This window comes from Colobus angolensis, unplaced genomic scaffold, assembly GCF_000951035.1.
Source record: "Colobus angolensis palliatus isolate OR3802 unplaced genomic scaffold, Cang.pa_1.0 Scaffold259, whole genome shotgun sequence".
Classification (NCBI taxonomy): Eukaryota; Metazoa; Chordata; class Mammalia; order Primates; family Cercopithecidae; genus Colobus; species Colobus angolensis.
In genome coordinates, this window is record NW_012115810.1 from 2,660,939 (window position 1) to 2,683,112 (window position 22,174).

General features: G+C 35.2%; 1 protein-coding gene across 2 annotated transcripts in view; it reads left to right on the plus strand.

The window, feature by feature from the left end:
• The window catches only part of KCNH7 (potassium channel, voltage gated eag related subfamily H, member 7), a 469,753-nt gene that overhangs the window by 380,455 nt on the left and 67,124 nt on the right, over positions 1-22,174 (plus strand). For both annotated transcript variants that reach the window (XM_011947085.1, XM_011947086.1), the window contains one exon: positions 12,427-12,852. In XM_011947085.1, the coding sequence (XP_011802475.1) occupies positions 12,427-12,852 (426 nt within the window). The remainder of the gene's footprint in view (positions 1-12,426; positions 12,853-22,174) is intronic.

Here is a 22,174-nt window from a genome sequence, read left to right on the forward strand (position 1 = left end):
ACAGCATGAGAGCTCGATCCCAGACCTCTCCAGCCATTGCTTCTGTAAGATAAAATCTCTAGCTCCAACAGCATGAGAGCTCGATCCCAGACCTCCTTTTCATTATTATTATTATTATTATTATTATTATTATGTGTTTGAAACAGTGTCTCATTTGTCGCCCAGACTGGAATGCAGTGGTGCAATCTTGGCTCACGGAAGCCTCTACCTCCTTGGGCTCAAGCAATCCTCACAGCTCAGACTTCCGAGTACCTGAGACCACAGGCACATGCCATCACGCCCAACTAATTGTTTTGAATTTTTTGTAGAAACAAGATCTCACTATGTTGCCCAGGCTCAGACCTTCTAACTGCCTGCCAAAAACCTCCTCCTGTTGGCATCTGTGTCTCTACCTCACATCGTCCCAGCCAAACATCTAATTCCCTCTCCCATTTCTAACCTGGTTCCTCTGTCATCTGTGCTTTTGAGAAACATTTGTAAACTAGTACGCTAAGTGTTCCTTCTCTTGAATTCTACTTTTTCTTCTAAATGAAAGAAACTAAGACAAAGATAAAGAAAATGGAGGGAAGAATCCATGTAGAGTTTCCAAGAGACAGGTAAGACGGGAAGAGAGGCAAGGAAACAAGAATTAGACTAGAGACTACCTGGTATCACCTGCACGGTGGGGCCACAAGTAGCTGGGAGACAAAACCAAGGGTCATTATGTTGCTGGTGGGTAGCTTGGAGTTGAGTTTATGGCTCTGGAAGAAACTATATTTTTTAATATGCATATATTTGAAGTAATTTGTAAATATTGTAAGTGTTTAAGATATCATTCAACCTATTTCTCTCACATTCTGAGACTCATACATATTTTATGAAGCTGGTATTTTTCATATTAACGTATATAGCTAATATACAAAAGAAAACACTAAACATTGAGCTGAACTTGAATCTAAATGACTCCAATTATAGAATCATCCCTACTGCACCCAACACATACACACGCACCCACATGCACGCACGCACGCACACAGCCAAATATCTATTTTAATCTAAGCCTTGAAAAATCATTTAAATACCGAATGCTGCAGTGATTCTACTACCTAATTTTAATATTTTATTCAATTAAAAATGACTTCCTATGTGACATCTTTGATTTATTGTGTGATTCTTTTCTATCTTACAATTTGAATATCTAGGTGATCATCAGTGAGATTGCTGGTTTCAGTGATAATTACTCAGGTCTGACTGTTTTTCACAAATCATATGCTAAAAAGCCTGGGGAGTTTAAGTCCTTCCCGATGCTATATAATCTATCTGATTTATTTTGTTAATGAGTGCTCTTTATGATAGATAAAAATACAGCTAGCCTATTAGTTAAGTGTAAGTCCTGAGTAAAGGATAAATAACAGATGAGCAGCTTCAACCAACACCTCAGCATGGAGTTTAACAGCTGCCAAAAGTACTGTATAATCTTTTGGAAAGCTTAATCGTTCCCTATTGCACTTTTTGAAAGTGAAGAGTAGTTATTAATCCTGGTGTTCACACAAAATTTTCACAGGAGATCTTCATTGAATAAATAGTGCTGTTTCATATAAAGGTTTTGGTTTTATGTAACACTTAACTGTTAGAGGTTAAACAAATAGCAGTGTTCTAGCATGAAGAAAAATTGTATTTGGTAAAGAAAACTATATTTTAGGCTGTATTAAACTCTACAGCCTATTAATTAGTGCTTTGAGAAAAGAGAAAATATAAATCTTTCTGGAGGCCGTGGAGTTTCCCTTTTTTTATTCCTTTTTTATTCCTTATTTTTTTCTCTCTCTCTTAAAAGAAAATCCTTGTAATAGTTCAATTAATCATGTTTTATCTTCGTAAAGTATGTTATTTATCAAATATGTGGGAGAAGTTGACTTTCTTAAGGAAATGTAAGACTGTGTATCAGCTTTTTCCTTTTTAGTCATTGGCTTCTTAGAATCCTATTCATGTTGTTAAAACATTTACTGTGCTAATGCTTCATTTTCAGAAAGAATGGCTCCAAAGAACTGTCTTGATTCATTTTAACTTATTTGTGACTTTCAAAGAGATAGAGTTGTCCTTATAAAAATACATTTGCATTTAGGTCATTAAAATTGAAATTGACCAATTCAAACAATTTAAAGGAAACAAATAATAATTCTGTAATTCTAAAGTCAGTTTTCTGCAAGAAAAAAAAAAGAGACCATTAATTAAATAACCTATTGTCTTATTTAAAAAGGAAAGAGAGAGGATGGAGGCATATTTAACAAGCAAATGGAAGGGAAAAAAAAGCAGGGGTTTGCAATCCTAGTCTCTGATAAAACAGACTTTAAACCAACAAAGATCAAAAAAGACAAAGAAGGCCATTACATAACGGTAAAGGGATCAATGCAACAAGAAGACCTAACTATCCTAAATATATATGCACCCAATACAGGAGCACCCAGATTCATAAAACAAGTTCTTAGAGACCTACAAAGAGACTTAGACTCCCTCGTGATAATAGTGGGAGACTTTAACACCCCACTCTCAATATTAGACAGACAATATTAGACAGAAAAATTAACAAGGATATTTAGGACCTGAACTCAGCTCTGGATCAGGGGACATAATAGATGTCTACAGAACTCTCCACCCCAAATCAGTAGAATATACATTCTTCTCAGCGCCACATGGCACTTTTTCTAATATCAACCACATAATTACAAGTAAAACACTCCTCAGCAAATGCAAAAGAATGGCAATTATATAAAGAATGTATAAATTATAATTTGTATAATGTATAAATTATAATTTCCATTATGTATTATGGAAATTATTATAAAATATAACCACAGTCCAATCAAATTAGAACTCAGGATTAAGAAATTACTCAAAACCACACAACTACATGGAAATTCAACAACCTGCTCTTGAATGACTCCTGCGTAAATAAAGAAATTAAGGCAGAAATCAAGTTCTTTGAAACCAATGAGAACAAAGAGACAACATACCAGAATCTCTGGGACATAGCTAAAACAGTGTTAAGAGGGAAATTTATAGCACTAAATGCCCACATCAGAAAGCTGGGAAGATCTCAAATCAACACCCTAACATCACAATTGAAAGAACTAGAGAAGCAAGAGCAAACAAATTCAAAAGCTAGCAGAAGACAAGAAATAACTACAGTAAGAACAGAACTGAAGGAGATAGAGACATGAAAAACCCCTCAAAAAAGCAATGAATTCAAGAGCCAGCTTTTTGAAAAGATTAACAAAATAGATAGACCACTAGCTAGACTAATAAAGAAGAAAAGAGAAGAATCAAATAGACACAATAAAAAAATGATAAAGGGGATGTCACCACTGACCCTACAGAAATACAAACCACCATCAGAGAATACTATAAACACCTCTATGCAGATCAACTAGAAAATCTAGAAGAAATGGATAAATTCCTACACACATATACCCTCCCAAGACTAAACCAGTAAGAAATCAAATCACTGAATAAACTAATAACAAGTTCTGAAATTGAGACAGTAATTAATAGCCTACCAACCAAAAAAAGCCCAGGACCAGATGGATTTACAGCTGAATTCTACCAGAGGGACAAAGAGGAGCTGGTACCATTCCTTCTGAAACTATTCCAAACAACAGAAAAAGAGGGACTCCTCCCTAACTCATTTTATGAGGCCAGAATCATCCTGATACCAAAACCCAGCAGAGACACACACACACAAAAGAGAAAACTTCAGACCAATATCCCTGATGAACATCGACGTGGAAATCCTCTATAAAATACTGGCAAACCAAATCCAACAGTGCATCAAAAAGTTTATCCACCGTGATCAAGTCAGCTTCATCCCTGGGACACAAGTCTGGTTCAACATATGCAAATCAATAAACATAATCCATCACATAAACAGAACCAATGACAAAAATCACATCATTATCTCAGTAGATGCAGGGAAGGCCTTTGATAAAATTCGACATCCCTTCCTGTTAAAAACTATCAATAAACTAGACATTGATGGAACATATCTCAAAATAATAAGAGCTATTTATGATAAACCCATAGCCAATATCATACTGACTAGGCAAATACGGGAAACATTCCCTTTCAAAACTGACACAAGACAAGAATACCCTCTCTCACCACTCCTATTTAATATAGTATTGGAAGTTCTGACCAGGACAATCAGGCAAGAGAAAGAAATAGGAAGAGAGGAAGTCAGATTGTCTCTGTTGGCAGATGATGTGATTGTATATTAAAAAACCCCATCTTCTCAGCCCAAACACTTCTTACGCTGATAAGCAACTTCAGCAAAGTCTCAGGATACAAAATCAATGTGCAAAAATCACAAGCATTCCGATACACCAACAATAGACAAGCAGAGGGCCAAATCATGAATGAACTTCCATTCACAATTGCTATGAAGAGAATAAAATACCTAGGAATACAACTTACAAGGGATGTGAAGGACTTCTTCAAGGAGAATTATAAACCACTGCTCAAGGAAATAAGAGAGGACACAAACAAATGTAAAAACATTCCATGTTCATGAATGAGAAGAATCAATATCATGAAAATGGTCATACTGTCCAAAGTAATTTATAGATTCAATGCTATTGCTATCAAGCTACCACTGACTTTCTTCACAGAAACAGAAAAATCCACTTTAAATTTCATATGGAACCAAAAAAGAGCTGGTATAGCCAAGACAATCCTAAGCAAAAATAACAAACCTGGAGGCATCATGCTACCTGACTTCAAACTATACTACATGGCTATGGTAACCAAAACAGCATGGTACTGGTACCAAAACAGATGTATAGACCAATGGAACAGAACAGAGGCCTCAGAAATATCACCACACATATACAACAACCTGATATTCAACAAACCTGACAAAAGCAATAAGAAAAGGATTCCCTATTTCATAAATAGTGCTGGGAAAACTGGCTAGCCATATGCGGAAAACTGAAATTGGACCCCTTCCTTACACCTTATATAAAAATTAACTCAAAATGGATTAAAGACTTAAATGTAAAAACCAACACTATAAAAACTCTAGAAGAAAACCTAGGCAATACCATTTAGGACATAGGCTTGGGCTTAGACTTCATGACTAAAGCACCAGAAGCAATTAAAACAAAAGCCAAAATTGACAAATATATATAATTAAACTAAAGAGCTTCTGCACAGAAAAAGAAACTAGCATCAGACTGAACAGGCAACCTACAGAATGGGAGAAAATTTCTCCAATCTACCCATCTGACAAAGGTCTAATATCTAGAATCTACAAGGAACTTAAAATTTACAAGAAAAAAGCAACCCCATCAAAAAGTGAGTGAAGATATGAACAGATATTCTCAAAAGAACACATTTATGTGGCCAACAAACATATGCAAAAAACTCATCATCACCGATCATTAGAGAAATGCAAATTAAAACCACAGTGAGATATCATCTCATGACAGTCAGAATGATAATTATTAAAACATCAAGAAACAAAGATGCTGGCGAGACTGTGGAGAAATAGGAATGCTTTTACACTGTTGGTGGGAGTGTAAATTAGTTCAACCACTGTGAAAGACAGTGTGGCAATTCCTCAAGAATCTAGGACCAGAAATACCATTTGACCCAGCAATCCCATTACTGGGTATATCCCCAAAGGATTATAAATCATTCTGCTATAAAGACACATGCACACGTATGTTTATTGCAGCACTATTCACAATAGCAAAGGCTTGGAACCAACCCAAATGCCCCATCGTGATAGACTGGATAAAGGCAATGTAGCACATACACACCATGGAATAGTATGCAGCCATAAAAAGAATGAGATCATATCCTTTGCAGGGACACAGATGATACTGGAAGCCATCATTCTCAGCAAACTAACACAGGAACAAAAGAAAACCAAACACCACATGTTCTCACTTATAAGTGGGAGTTGAAAAATGAGAACACATGGGCACAGGGAGGGGAACAACACACACCCACACAGGGGCCAGTCGAGGTGTGGGGGGCAAGGAGAGGGAGAGCATTAGGACAAATACCTAATGCATGTGGGGCTTAAAACCTAGATGATGGGTTGATAGGTGCAGCAAACCACCATGGTACATGTATACCTATGTAACAAACCTGCACATTCTATACATGTATCCTGGAATTCAAGGTGAAATACAAATGAAATAAAATAAGAGAGAGAGGGGGAACTTTTAAATTCCTCAAGAGAGACCAATCATTTCCTGGAAATGAATATTAAAAGAAATATGTAATGCAAATATTTATTAAAATGACATTAAACAATGTAAACATTTTATTTAGTAGCAGTTTTGTGAGAAAAATGCAAAAATTTACTTCTTATATATTCAATCCAGAATGAAAGCTTGAAGTTTTAATATGTAACTCTAGCAAAGTAAAAGTATTTCAGTAAGAGACCTAAGGTGATGGGTCTCTGAAATGTGGCTGTATTTTAATCTAACTTGATGAGTAATGTAGCTAAGTATACTCAAAGCAGTGGACCTCTGCAGTTAGCATGTCTGACTATCTTGGAACGTGATTTTCCCAGCCACCAACCTAACAGAAGCTTGGTGTCAAAGAGTTCAAGGTTGGGCAAAATTGGGGTTGTGTGCAGTCTGTATGGCTGAACACAGATCTACATGATATGAACTAGATATACAGAAGGCAAAGTAAACATTCTGCTGTGTAAACAGGAATCTAAATTTGCCTAATAAGGAACCAACTCAATTCTTACAGAGGTAAGCCTCTGTGATGTTTGTAGACCTATTTCTTTTTTTCAATCAGGAAATTCCATTCTTAACTATCTTAGATATTTCTGAATAAGATTCTAGAATTCTTAACCTGTTTATTTTGGAAAATTTAAAGTTTATCATAAAAATAGAGATAATAGTAACTATCCATCATCTAGTTTCAATAAAAATCAATATACAGCCAACATTCAGACCTTCCCTCTCCTTCCTCTCCCCCAGCTCTGGATTGTTCTGAGGCAAAGCCCAAATATTATAACATTTCCTTTATACATATTTCACACTGTATTCTGAAAAGGTAAAAACTATTTTTAAAAGCACATAACTACAATATCATTTCTGTATCTACAAACAATAATTGTCAATAATTTCTGTGATAGTTTGTCTCCAAGATGACCATAACTGATTGATTCCTTCCCTTCCACATGCATATTATTTCCCTGTCAAGAGGTAGAGACCATTCCTCTACTTTCATGAATCTGGGATGGCCTGCTTCTGCTTTTCCTAATAGAATATGGCATAAGCGAGGCTATAGAAGTTCCAGACCTTGACCTGAAGAAACCTGGAAGTTTCCACTTCTTTTGGGAGTGCTGAGTCGACACATCTTACTACCCTGCTGAAGAGACCATAGGAGAGAACATATCTATTTATCTGTTGATTGATCAAACTATCTATCTACATATAGAGAGAGAGCCAGAGAGAGAGACCCAGCCATTCCAGCATCTGGGTGAGCCCAGCCTTCCAACTATCTTCATCAAAATACTAGACATGTGAATGAAGCCTTCTTGGATTCTCCACACAAGCTCCCCCACCAACTAAATATCACTGAATTACCCCAGTTGACATTCTGCGGAGAAGAAAAATTGCCTAGCCACGACCTGCCTAAATTTTGGATCCATAGAATCATAAATAACAAAATGATTAAGTCACTGTGTTTTGGTTTGATTTGATACAAGGAATAGATAACTAAAACAATTCTGTAACATTATCAATATTCAGTCAATGTTCAACTATATCCAATCAGTTTTTAAATATTTTGGATGGAGTTGGTTTGTTTGAAGCAGGATTTCAACAGATAACCCTAGAACTCAAAACAATAATGAAAATGTTTTATGCATCTGTAAACATTTCCCATTTTATCAACTAATTTTATATAAAAAATATCTGATGTACTATGGTAGCTCTGCATAGATAGGTGGTTTTTGCAAAGATTACTATCTACATTACACAGATTTTTTTTTAAAAAAAACTAGATCTAGAGATTAAATGGCATATCAGAACAATTATATCTGGACTTCAAATCCAGACAGTAGAATTTAAGGTCTAGTGCTCTTTCCTTTATTCCAAACATGGTTGAGCCTTCAAAGATTTATATTACTTGATTGGGTCTAGTAAGATTTGCTATTATTGGAACCATAAAGAAACAAATATTTCTCCACTCTTCATCCTTATACCCTGAGATGTATTTATTTCTCAAATATATCCCCTCCTCTCAGTCTCTGCCACCTGGTTCCTAGTGTAGGCTTCCATTATTTCCCTCCTGGAGTACCAAAGTCCTAATTGATTTCGAAGTATCTGGTCTTGATCCTCTTTCATTTTTCCTCCATTCCATTACCAGATGCATCTGTCTAAAACCGAACTTGGCCACCTTGATTCCTCTGCCTAATAATATTTAGTAATTCTCAAACTGATATCCATAGAAAGAAATGTTCTCAGAAGGCTGCGAGTTCTCCTGGAAAATCTTTAAAATTCCTATATCTTGGTGAAAATGTAAAACAATAAATATAAGAATCTTCTGAATCATTAAGATGATTACCTAATAACAAAGTAGTGCCATCTACCTGACTACAGTAACGATGACTGCATTTGGATTTACCTCACCATGCTAATGCTTGCTATATAAATAAACTTTCTGAAATTGTTTGGCTATTAAAAGTCATAAGACAATTAAGCAATCACATAAAACATGCATAATGATGCAGAAGTCAAAAGAACCTGGACCATAACATTTGATACCATACCGGTTTCTACAAATGCATTGTCAAAACACACTCCATGTTAAATATACCAAATTGCAGTGGTTCTGTATCAATGGGCATACTGGAATATAACAAACGAACTCCCAGTACTAAGAGATAATGTGTTTAGATAATCACTTAATGTAGAACTCAATAATGCCCTAAAGCTAAACTTAAGTCAAGAAAAACGTTTGTATAGTTTTCAAGTAACACTATTTAAATTGGTTTTTGAAGCCTAATAGGAACAGAGTTCACATTAAGAGTTAGGTTAGATTATCTTGATAAGGCCATTAAATCTTTGAAGTTGGTAATACTATTCTGACAACATACTTTTTCATAAAAGACATTAAGATTATAATAGAGAAAAATGTTTTGTCTATTAGATTAAACCATATACAATAGCCAAATTTCAATCATTTTTGATCTACAGAAATGTAAAATGTTGAGTTAGTAATGAGAGTTTGAATTCACTGGTTTTATAGATATTTTATTTTCAAGTGTTTTCAATTTTTGTCATTGTATTAGTTTTTTCAGGGCTACCATAATAAACTACCACAAGCTGAGGTACTTAAGAAAACAGAAGTTTATTTTCGCACAATTTTGGGGTCTAGAAGTCTCAAATCAAGATGTTGGCAAAGTTGTTTCCTTCTGGAGGTTCTGAGGGAAAACATATCCTGTGCCTGTCTCTATTTGAGGTTCTGGTGGCTATGGACAATCCATAGCATTCCTTGGCTTCAACTGTATCTGCTCCCGTAACACATGGCATTCTCCTTGTGTGTCTTTGTGTCTCTGTATCCAAACTTCTCTCTTCTTATAGGGATATCAGTTATTGAATTAAGGCCAACCCCAAACCACTGTGACCTCATGTTAACTTGATTTATATCTACAAAAGCCCTCTTTCCAAATAAAGTCACATTCATAAGTACTGGGAATTATGACTTCAATGTATTATTTTAGGGTACACAATTTAACCCACAAGTCATATTAAGAGGTACAAGCATAAGAAGTTCTAATCTGGTTTTATTTTTGAATATATTTATCTAACATTGTAAATAAGAATAATATAAATCCTGCAATAATTGTCTTTCCTTTTCAAAAAGAGCCTGTATGTTATTCCTGTATGAGAAGGTTGACCTAAAGTACACAGCCTGAGATCCCTATCCTGTCACATTAGACCTTCAGCAACCTGGAACTGGCCCTCTTCATGGCCATCCTCCACCCTACTTCCCTGGCATTTTATTCTTTAGCAAAATATAAGGCTGCTTACAATTCCCCAACACACAACACATGATTTTATGCTGTCTTACCCTTGTTCATTCTGTCCCCTCTGCTTGTAATGTCCTTCCCTTCCCAACTTCCTCATCCCTTAGCTGTATCCTTTTCTGACTCCTATTCAGTCTCAGTTTAACTGCCATCTTTTCCCAAAAATCCTCTGTGAAGACCACCCACCTCCTCCATCAGCACCATCACCAATCCCAGGACCTGAGTGAAGTGGACCTCAAGGGGACTCCCGTTTTCCCACACATCTGTCTCCCAACAGACCATAAATTCCAAGATCTCAGGGACAGTGTCTTCCCCATGTTTCAATCTCCAGCTCTTAGCACAGTGGTCATCTCAATGTTAAATGAAGGTGTTCGTATGTGGGATGGAAAGAGTTTCAGCCACAGTTCCAAGATTGCTGCTTGCATTCTAATTTATACTTCTGCTGAAAGAGGTATTGCAATTGCCCCATGCAGGAGGTCAGTATCAGAAGTTTGTCACCTAAGCAGTGAGCAAACTCACACAAATATACCTGTCATTAAAAGTGACTTATTTTTCCTCTTTGATTGACTGCATACCTATTTTATGAAAGAGATTTGTGAGTTTAGGGATATGGAAAGATCTCAGCAGCTCAAAAATTTTAGTCTTGTTTTGCTGGAGTGCCCTGGATACACAGGAATCTAATGGAAGAAAGGACTAGAAAGATAGAATGGGTCCATATTTTAAATAACTTTAATGACTCTGAAAGCCAAAATAAGGCTGTATATTTTGCTTTCTATATACTGAGTAGTTCTGTTTTCTTAGAAAGGAACATGACATAATTAATTTTGTACAGACCAAAATGTCACACACTGGTTCTCTATACTAAGCATAATAGGATCAGAGTTCTATTAATCTGTACTTCTAAAATGACAGATAATTTAATTACTCTCATTTGGATTTTTGAAAGTCATATACTGCATGTACTCAGTGAAGTTAACTTTGAAATAGAGCCATTGTATATGTGTGAGATATTCATAGCATTAAATTAGAACCCACATTTCCCTTTTAAAATGACTTTTTTTTTTTTGAGACGAAGTCTTGCTCTGTCACCCAGGCTGGAGTGCAATGGCACAATCTCGGCTCACTACAACCTCCACCTCCCAGGCTCAAGCAATTCTCCTGCCTCAGCTTCCCAAGTAGCTGGGATTATAGACACATGCCACCATGCCCACCTAATTTTTTTGTGTTTTAATAGAGACGGGGGTTTCACCATGTTGGCCAGGTGGGTCTTGAACTCTTGACCTCAGGTGATCCATGCACCTCGGCCTCCCAAAGTACTGGGATTACAGGCGTGAGCCACTGTGCCCGGCCTTAAAAGACTTTATATGCCATTTGTGGAGCCATTACAAAATTTCAGCTTTTTAAAACCCATATATTAAGGCTTACATTTTACCCAATAAATTATATTTATTGGGTAGCTAGGTAACCTTTTTCTTTTGACTTTTGTTTCTAAAACTCTTAAATCACTAAATCATGGACTTTTCTACTTGGTAGAGACAAAACTAGCTTTCATTTTTTTCAGGTAAACTAAAACTCTAAAAGGTGAACTGCTTTAGTTTATCTGATGCCTTATAAGGAGAATAGATCTTGGAGGTGAAGTACCACTTGGTGTCTAAACATCTTGCAGCATTTCCAGGTCAATATTCTGAACATCTCCTTGTAGCATTTTCTTTTTGCAATTCTCTAAATGAGATGGAAGGGTTGGAATGAAAGTGTGTTTGTCCCAAAATATCAAATGCTCTCTCAACCTTTTAAGGAAAAGCCTCTTTTGTGTTAATTTTAATCTCATTTGCCTTTTTTCTCCTAATGTTAAAAACAGATTGCAGGTGGGAAATTCTGCTTAATTAAAATCTGAATGAGTTGGGTTTAATTTATCAAGGTTTAATTACAAATTAAATATATGTAAATTAAATGTGACCATGGATCCAAGTAGACTGCTTCTATTCATTACAACTAATCCTTTCCTAGATTTGAAAACTGCATTACTAATATATCAAAACCGACTTTGCGATTTTCTAAAAACAGCCATGTATTTTTACATCTGAGAAGTACTATGTTCCAAAGGAAACAGTAACATTCCTCAGTATCTCAGCGGCAATATTTATTATTTTTTCAGTGAAATTCATATTTATCAAGAAATGCCAGTGTGATTTTCTTGAGCCAAATACACTGTATAATAGAAGTTTATATGGGTTTATTTAATGTATGTGTGTGTTTCATAAATACTTCCAAATTACATGAATTCTCTCTGATAAATTTTACTGTATAATTAGTTCCCTTAATATTTTATAGTCCTACCAGATTAAAAATGGCATATTTATGTAGTATATGATTTTCTTGTCCACATTCAGGTTCTCTCTTTAGGAGCAGATGTCCTACCTGAATACAAACTGCAGACGCCACGCATCAACAAGTTTACGATATTGCACTACAGCCCTTTCAAGGCAGTCTGGGACTGGCTTATCCTGCTATTGGTCATATACACTGCTATATTTACTCCCTACTCTGCAGCCTTCCTCCTCAATGACAGAGAAGAACAGAAAAGACGAGAATGTGGCTATTCTTGTAGCCCTTTGAATGTGGTAGACTTGATTGTGGATATTATGTTTATCATAGATATTTTAATAAACTTCAGAACAACATATGTAAATCAGAATGAAGAAGTGGTAAGTGATCCCGCCAAAATAGCAATACACTACTTCAAAGGCTGGTTCCTGATTGACATGGTTGCAGCAATTCCTTTTGACTTGCTGATTTTTGGATCAGGTTCTGATGAGGTAAGAACTGCTTAAGATTCTTATTTTCTGAAAGACTGCAATTATAAAAGTGAATCTATTTTAACTGCAAAAAGAATAGTTGCTTTGCAAGCTTCTTGTATCTCACAGGTAAAATTCATTTTCAATTGGGGATGCTACAGAATGAAATGAAACCATTTTGCCATTGCAAATCAAATTCTTTCTCTTTTTACTAAGAGATGCAAAAGATTCTCCATTCTTTATCTACCAAATTAAACTTGGAAACAAGTGGTCCATAGCACACATCACATTCCCAGGATTTAAAATCTCTACTTATTAACTTCATGAGTGTAAAACTGTCAAATATTAAGTATGTTTCTGTTTTTCTTAACTCATTATTAAGGTTTGAGACAGCAGAGATCTGAGTTTTTTCAAATTATGCAAAGAGGGCACCTTCTGGAATGTCTTATTCAAAAATGCATTTTCTTAAATAATATTCAGCTTGGAAAGTACTTTTTTTGTATCCCATTACCTAATAAAATTGGAAACTAAGAAAATATGAGAAGTGTATATATTGTGCATTTTCTGGATAGAAGGTCCAGAACTTTAATCAGCTCCTCAAAAGATTCTTTGATCCAAAAGAAGTTAAGTTTTCCTACAGTTCCTTTCATCTAATTTCCATTATTTTTACCATTTATAAACTTTCTGGATTCTATAATGGAAAAATTTTCAGAATGCTTAAAAGTAGTTCCAAGGGAATAGGTTGAAAAAGATAACCTCAATATGTTGGATTTTTTTAAATCGTGTATTTTTCTACATAAGAACCCTGCCCTGCACCAACTTCCTCCTTTCTCCCACAAAGAGGAGACCAACTCCTCTTGGCAGATGGTTGCTTCCTAGCTAATGAAGGTTTTAGAACAAGATAATCCTCCTCGACCAAGGGGAATCAAAAGATTTTATTTCTAAATCTATTCATTTGTTAGAAATAAACTCTCTCCTATAGAATATGCTGATAGAACTCTGAGTCAGTTAAGAGCAGGGCAATGAAACAATACATTTTTCCTGGGTTCTACAATTTTAAACAAAGTCCCAACCTGACTTCCCTCATCTGTAAAAGGATGATAATAATATTACCTTCTCCCCTTGCTTTTTTTTTTTCTAATTTGAGACTCTAATGAGATAATACGTGTGACTTAGCAAAATACTTTTTAAAAATCAGCTGTTCTTAAATTAGCTGAACTTTTAATGTTAGCTACTCCTAACTTTGGGTTTTAACTAAAAGACAAGAGAGTGAAATAAGTGAAATACTTATTTATTAATATGTATCTTTGAGTTTCTTATAATGGGTAATTCACATCATTACACATATCATATCAACTTATGTTGATGAACAATAAAATAAAAACTCATTCTTTCAAAAGTTAAAATACATTCACCAACAGCAAACACTAGTGATTTTGTAGATAAGCTTAAAAGTATAATGGGAGAAATTTTAAGAAGGTTCTATCTTTTAAATTTTAAAGTCCGAGTTTTAAAATGCCCTGAAAATTCTGGACATAATGTTAGTGTCACCCCCAAATTAAAATCTAGTACTGCTGCCAATGTAGATCTTAGAATTAGAAGTAACCATAGGTAATCATCTAGTTCAATCCTCTGCCTAGGAAGCTAAAGTACTATTATTCCCATTTTACAGACGGGACTGTTGAGACCTAGAATTGTTCAGTGATGCACTGAGTCCTATTTTCTGCATTACTCTTAGTTACTAATATAATACTTTATTCATTCAAAAAATTTTTGTTGGGTACCCTTCAAAGCGACAGGCACTATCCTAGGTTTAGAGATTCAGAAGTAAATCAAACAAAGTTTGTGTTCTCCAGAAACTTACATTCTAGGATTGAGGCAGAGGGGTAGGGGATGGCAGAGGGCAAAAGACAGTTAATAAACAAATCAACAAACACAGTGCAGAATAGTTTCAGGAAAGAGTAAATGCTGTGATGATAACAAAGCAGGTGAATGTGATAGAGAATGACCTGGATGGATGGCTAATTTGAATTGGAAATTACAAAAGGCCAATAAGGAGAGACCATTTGAGTTGAGACTTGACAGGAAGAAACCATCCACAGGAGACCACTGTGGAGAACATTTCACACAGAATAGAACACTAGTGAAAATGTGGCATTTGGGCTACAAGTTTGTTATGGTAGAGGAACAGAACAGAAAGATGGCTGGTGACTGCCAGGCTGAACCACACAGTAAGAGGTGGAATGCTAAGGTTTAAGATGGCAGAGACAGGGACCAAATCACATAGATATGTGGGATTTCTTATTTATTCTGGCTGCAGTGGAGTCTTTGGAAAACGAATGATATTATCTGATGGACATTTTGAAGACTGCAGACTGGAGAGTCAGGCTAGGAGCAGGGAACTAGTTCATACCACATGTGGTGATGCAGGACAAAACAACAGCTTGGTAGCAACAGAAATGAAGAAAAGTAAATAAATGTGGGATATATTTTGGAGGTGAGCACCAAGGCTTGTTGATGGATTAAGTATTGAATGGAAGAGTAGGAGAAAAAGCAGAATTAAGGGTGGTGCAAACATTTTTTGTTGCTTGTTTATTCTTATTGAAACATTTCTTTGGTGAAGGGCAGGAGGGTTGCTGAAGCAAAATTATAAATGGTAATGCATTATTCAGATGGAAAAACCTTACGGGGAAAAAGTGTGTCATGGGGAAGAAATTCCTGTTTTAGCCAGCTTAAGTTTGTGATGACTATTGGTTATTCAACTATAGGTGACATGTAGACGAGTAAAGTACCCCATGAGCACCTAGAAAAATAATATGTGAGTATAAGAAGAGAAATGAGATCCATTAAATTAAATATTAGATATAATCATGGCAAAGATTGGTTTGGATCAGCTTCTATATAAGAACCATGTGTCAGTTTTCTGTGCGGATCTGTTAAGGGTCTGGAGACACATATTTGACAGGTCATAAATAAAGCCTTAAAACCTACACTTTTTTAAGTGTCAGGGATGATTTTGTTGTTTAGATATACAAGATCCAGTAGCCATATCTGGAATAAAGAGGAATCCCAGGAGAGGGCTTTCATATGTTCATAGATGAATATTTCTACACAATAAATGCATAAGTACATAAATAAATGCATAAGTACACACATAAACAAATTAAGAGTGATCTTCAACAAATTATAAGAACGGTCATAATTTAATTGCTGAATTTTAAGACAGGGTCTCATCCTGTCAGCCAAGCTGGAGTGCAGTATTGTGATCTCAGCTCAATGCAGCCTCTGCCTTCCGGGTTCAAGTGATCCTCCGCCTCAGCCTACTGAGGAGCTGGGACCACAGGCAGATGCCACCATACCCGGCTAATTTTCATATTTTTTGTAGAGAGGGTTTCACTATGTTGCCCAGGCTGATCTCGAACTCCAAGCTCAAGTGATCCGCTGGCCTCAGCCTCCCAAAGTGCTGGAATTACTGGTGTGAGCCAGTGTGCCTGGCCCTAAAATGTTTTCTATCCATCAAAGCATCATAGATGAGCTTAGAAAATGTAATTTTGTCAATGTCAATTGCCAATTTCCCTAAATGTTAAACTAATGTTTTTTACATTCAACCCTTCGAAAAAAATCGAAATTTTATCTATGTTATTTAATCTATGTAACAGGTGTTAATAAATGCTAAGAGGATATATTGGCATATACATTTTTACTAAAGAAGGCATGGCGCGGCCGGGCTCAGTGGCTCACACCCGTAATCCCAGCACTTTGAGAGGCCGGGGCGGGCGGATCACGAGGTCAGGAGATCTACACCATCCTGGCGAACATGGTGAAACCCTGTCTCTATTAAAAATACAAAAAAAATTAGCCGGGCGTGGTGGCAGGTGCCTATAGTCCCAGCTACTCAGGAGGCTGAGGCAGGAGAATGGCGTGAATCCGGAAGGCGGAGCTTGCAGTGAGCCGAGACGCGCCACGGCACTCCAGCCTGGGCGACAGAGCGAGACTCCATCTCAAAAAAAAAAAAGACATGGCACAATTGTTCATATTTTTCTAAATAACTATTTAATTTTTTTCTTATATAATTACAAATCACCTACAATAACTAGAGGATCTTCTACAATGTTAAAAAAAACATGTTGAAGAAAATAAATACTGGCAATAACTGGGCTTGCCTTTGTCATTAATATCTTCCTGATGATGATGCCATCTAGAGAGACAATAAAAAGATTCTCTATTTCCTAATTTCTGCATCAGCAAACATCATACCACCCATTACATCAATCATTGGCAAATTTTATCTGTATCATTGGTTCAAAGGAACAATGTTATTGGCTCAGTCTCCAGAAAGTTAACTTTTGATTATCTGCCTCATATTTTCCCATATTTAGCTCATCTGTGACAAATCTTAATTTCAGAGATATTAACAGCTGAAATCTACAAAATTCTGCTCAATTACATGCTTCATTAACCTCTTACTCCCCAGAAAATTAGGATTCTTGCAATTGATTATTTGCTTCATTGACCCCTCTCCTTTCACACTTTACGGTTATTTTTTCTGAATCCTGAATACAAGTGAAAAAGGCCTTTGAAACCTAAGTAACTACTGTGCTCTTTGAGGGAGAATTCCAATAGAAAAGAGGAATTCTGATCATAATAATATGTTTGATTTATTAGTCTGATAGATGAATTGTGAAATGGATGCAAGGAAAATCTTCGCAGATATCTGTATGCAATCTTTGAGCATTTTGACAGCTGAACTTGATTTTTATAATAGATATCTTTAGTTTACTTCCAAACATCCAGTACAATCATGTTCAACTTTTAGGAACAGATCACATTTTGCAGACACATATACATATACATGTCTATACATAAAGTTGCTAAGTCTCCTTAGATAGTTTTTGGGAGTTTGGACAGAAGTTTCTATTGGCTTATATTTGGAGCTATTGATCACGCCTCTAAAAATGTATGGCATGACGTATAAGAGATATAAGATCCCCAATGGAAAAATTATTTTGCTTTTAGTTGATCATTTGTTCATTTGTATGTGATTGATTGTCTACATTTTGCTAGAGATGGCATAAAGTATAACTCTTGGTAAAATATTTCTCAGGACAAGTCAAATTATCATTTAAAAAATATGACATCCCTAGTTATTTATTTGTTGTAACATTTGCATACTACTGTTTAGAATCACTTGATGGTCAGTTGTCTGCTACTGTAGAGAAAGCAAAAGTGAGTTCAAACTGCAGAAAAATAAAATGTTAATTGTAAAACAAAACAAAAATAAAAGTGTCTCAATAATAAAGGTTATTAAATATTGAAATGAATTTCCCAGTAAAGCTGTAAAAATGTCCTCTTTAAAAGCCATACTTTAGAAGTATTTGTGAGGTTTGATATAAATAAATGACAATCTAGGTAATTCCCCAAAGTTTTAGACACATTCAGAATATATGTCTTTGATTGTATTAGTGAATGAATGCGTCCTTAGAAATATTGCAATAATGTAGTTAAGCTGAACAAAGGGCTAGAAACTAGTTTCCAATATTATTGAGATTTATTGGACAAATAATAATTGAATGCTGTATATAAATACCAGAACTTAGAAGGAATTAGCTGAAATGAAATCTAAAGCAAAATATGAGTGTGGAGTAATGACATTTATTACTTGTCTAGTGTTAACATTTCCCCACTTGCACCCAAATATTTATTGACAAAAAGGACAAATGATGGATTAAATAGAAAACTTCAGTGATCATTCATTCTATCAAACCTGCATATGAAACCAAAGATCACATACTTACATATTTTCATGTATAGAAGAATAATTGTATCACTCATTTAGAGGCAAAGGTTTTAGAGAGTATATCTCTGAAATAATGTATTTTAAATATAAGATTCTTAAAAATGTTTACTAAAAAATAAGGTACAATTATTTTTCAAAAATTTTTACATATTTTTGAACAAAAGATTTTTTCTTACTAGTGAGTCTCTCTTTGTTTAACTGTAGACAATTTATTCTTGAGTAGAAAGTTGTTTAATACTGACAAGAAGTTGCTTATTCTAATTTCAAGCCTTCAGAAAGAATTCCACTGGCGTGAAGAGAGAATTTTGTCTGATTTATTGTAAAATATCTACCAAAAAAAAAAAAAAAAACACACAGTCTTCTTGAGTCTGGACCTAGTATCTAGCATACATACAAAACATCAATTGTTTAGAATATATGTATGTATTTAAATAATGTTTAGTTGAAAAATTAATATACATAATAAAGGAAACTAACTTCTACCTCAATATAAGAAGTTATCTAGGGCTTTAGTAAACAGTGGATGTGAATATGTTTTTAAAGTTTTGAGATTGAATGATATTAATCAGCCACCCAGAAAAATGAATAATTGAATTTTTGGAAAAAGAGTTACTTTAGATTAAAAATAATAATATTGGCAAGATACATTAAAAATAAAAATCTTACATAGACCGACTTTACTGTGACATTTTGGAAAAAAGAGTTGGAAAATTATTCATTCAATCACAATAAATGAGTTGAGTTCTGAGATAGCATGGGTGCTGGTGGGTGAAAACTTGACTTGTTAGGAGTCCATTATGTCCCCTTTGCTATACTTAGTGGCAGGACTAGAAAACGAAGTGCCTTGCTTCAATGTACTGCAAAATGACTCACCTCTTTTTATATCTTATTTTCATTATGTGTTTGTATTTTATAACAATAACCACATTTTGCTATCTACTGAGCTTTTATGCTCTTTTTAGTTGCTTTCAAGACTAACAAACAGACAACATTTTTCTAATACCAGTGAAAAGTTCAAGGAATACCATCTAAGAGATAGTTTTTTATCTCTAGTTTTCAATTGTTGTGAATAGATTTATGGATAGTTGCATTTATTATATTTTCAAAAATAAAATTGAGATTTTCATAATGTCTGGGTTTTACATGAAATTAGATGTGCTGGGAGATAATTATGCATTCTGAAAACAGTTATACTCAGATTCTGATCTTAGCAAAACATAATAAGGTAGTTGTTGGTCCTGTTTCTCACTTGCAGGTAACATAAAGATGGCCCATTAAACTAAACAATGAGGCTAAGGGTTTAGAACAAATTGGCAGGAGAAGATTGATAATTATTAAGTCTACTCTCTCTTAGATTTTAGTGCAATCACTTCTTTCTATTCTGCAATCTGGGGAAAGACACCTTAAATTTTTAAAGCAATATTAAAATAATAAACAGGAAAGAGTTATTACAATACTAAGCATCATCTATAAGATGTGTTATACACAACTGTAGCTAACAACGAATGCCCAGGTGTGTTAGCCACAATTTGATAATAATAGAAGTAAGGCAAGGCATCTGTTACATTGCCAAGCCAGCATATGTAATTATTCTGGTACATGTTACAGAATTACAAGAGAATAGCTTTCATTCTTGAAGTCAATATTCACTCGTTCTTACAATGCAACTGAGAGATATAATTACTACTTAGTAATTTCTTCCCCTTCCCCCTCCTTTGTGGCTCTTTCATTACTTCTGCAATTATTTAGCATGAATACTGTCATACATGTTGAGATTTCAACATGTCCCATTTATCTTAAACTTTCTTTCTCCAGAAATGAGATCACTTGTATGTTATCATGTACATTATATTGTTTTATCTGCTTAGAGAACTTACTGTCATATAGATTTTAACTTCATTTTGATAGAATGCTAGAAGAATCATCAGAGATTTCTTTGGAAAGAAGGCAAAAAGGAAGCTTGCATGCACAGCAGATTTCATTGCTTTTCTTATCATAACATCATTTTTACTCTACCATCTTTTCAACCAGCAGAGTCATTAGTGCTTATTATCACAACATGTTATAAAAACAGCTCATTTATTTTAAAGCTTTTCACTTCATTTAACCAATTATTTGGAGAATTTTTATTATACTTCATTTACTTTGAGGGTCAGAAAGAAATTTTGCTCCAAAAACAAGAAAATGTTAACAATAATTCTCAAATATTTCTGATTTCTCACAATAAGTAAACAGAACGTAGAATTAAGAGGAAAAATAAACATAGGAAGCTGAGTTGTGTAGAAACGGCGAAATGTTGAACCAGGGCGACTCCTACTATCTGAGCAGTCAGTTTGCCTACATGAAGTCCCTGTGTTTCAATGCCCCTGCCATTTCCCGAGGGGAGCTGCAAGGCCAGTATGGAAAGGCCCCCACTTGTGATTCCAGATATCTAAGTATTGCATTTAAAAAGGGTGGAAGCTCTTTGAACCCATTTCACAACGTAGAGTTCCTGCTTATAGATGGAAAGAAAAATGTAAAGGATGTTTAAATAGAAACACAGAGTTCCTGTTTATTGGGTATTATCTATAACTCTGGAAGGTTGGCCTTATCATTTATATTCACAGATGAAGAAACTGAAGTATAAGATTAAATGAATAACTTGTCCAAGGGGACACACTGGTATGGAGGCAGATTTCAAACATAAGTTTATCTGTTCCAAAGTCCTAGCACATAACTGCTAAGCTAAATATTAATAATACATATATTAGAAAGTTTGCTTTTCTCTCAGGGATCCAGCCAATAATAATTTAAAACCTATATTCATTCATAGGGAAGAAATATACTTTTGAAACTATAAAGAAGAAAAAAAGCAAGCATCTTCATTCCACTCTGAAAAACAACTCAGTATTGGAGACAGAGAAGACTCATCTCTCTAAACATCCCCAAATGAGCAGAGACCAGAGTCCAGTTACGTTAAATACATGTCAACTACACAAGCTCCTCTCACCTTTAAAGGGTTCCAATACTAACAGAGAATAATTCAGGAGAGACTAAGTGATCCCCTTTCCCTTGTGATCACAAGAAATTGTAGACACTTATTAGAACATTTTTTTAAAGACAAGGTCTTGCTCTGTTGCCCAGGCTAGAGTGCAATGGCACAATAATAGCTCACTGCAATCTTAAATTCCTGGGCTCAAGTGATCCTCCACCTCAGCCTCCAGAGTAGCTGGGACTACAGGCACCCACCACCATACCCAGCTAATTTATTTTATTTTATTTTATTTAAATTTTTTGTAGAGGCCGAGTCTCACTATATTGCCCAGGCTGGTCTCAAACACCTGGGCTCAAGCGATCCTACTGCTTCAGCCTGCCAAAGTGCTGGGATTATAGGCACAAGCCACCACACCCAGCCAGAACATTTTAATGAAGAAGATTTTTTTAATATTTAGTGCTCCTTTGTCATCATCAATATTAATACATAGGGTGTGGTAGTTATTCCATGTGCTATTTCTTCCATTAAGATATAAGTGCTCTTAACATAGTTGGATGGGCTTTGGGAAATAA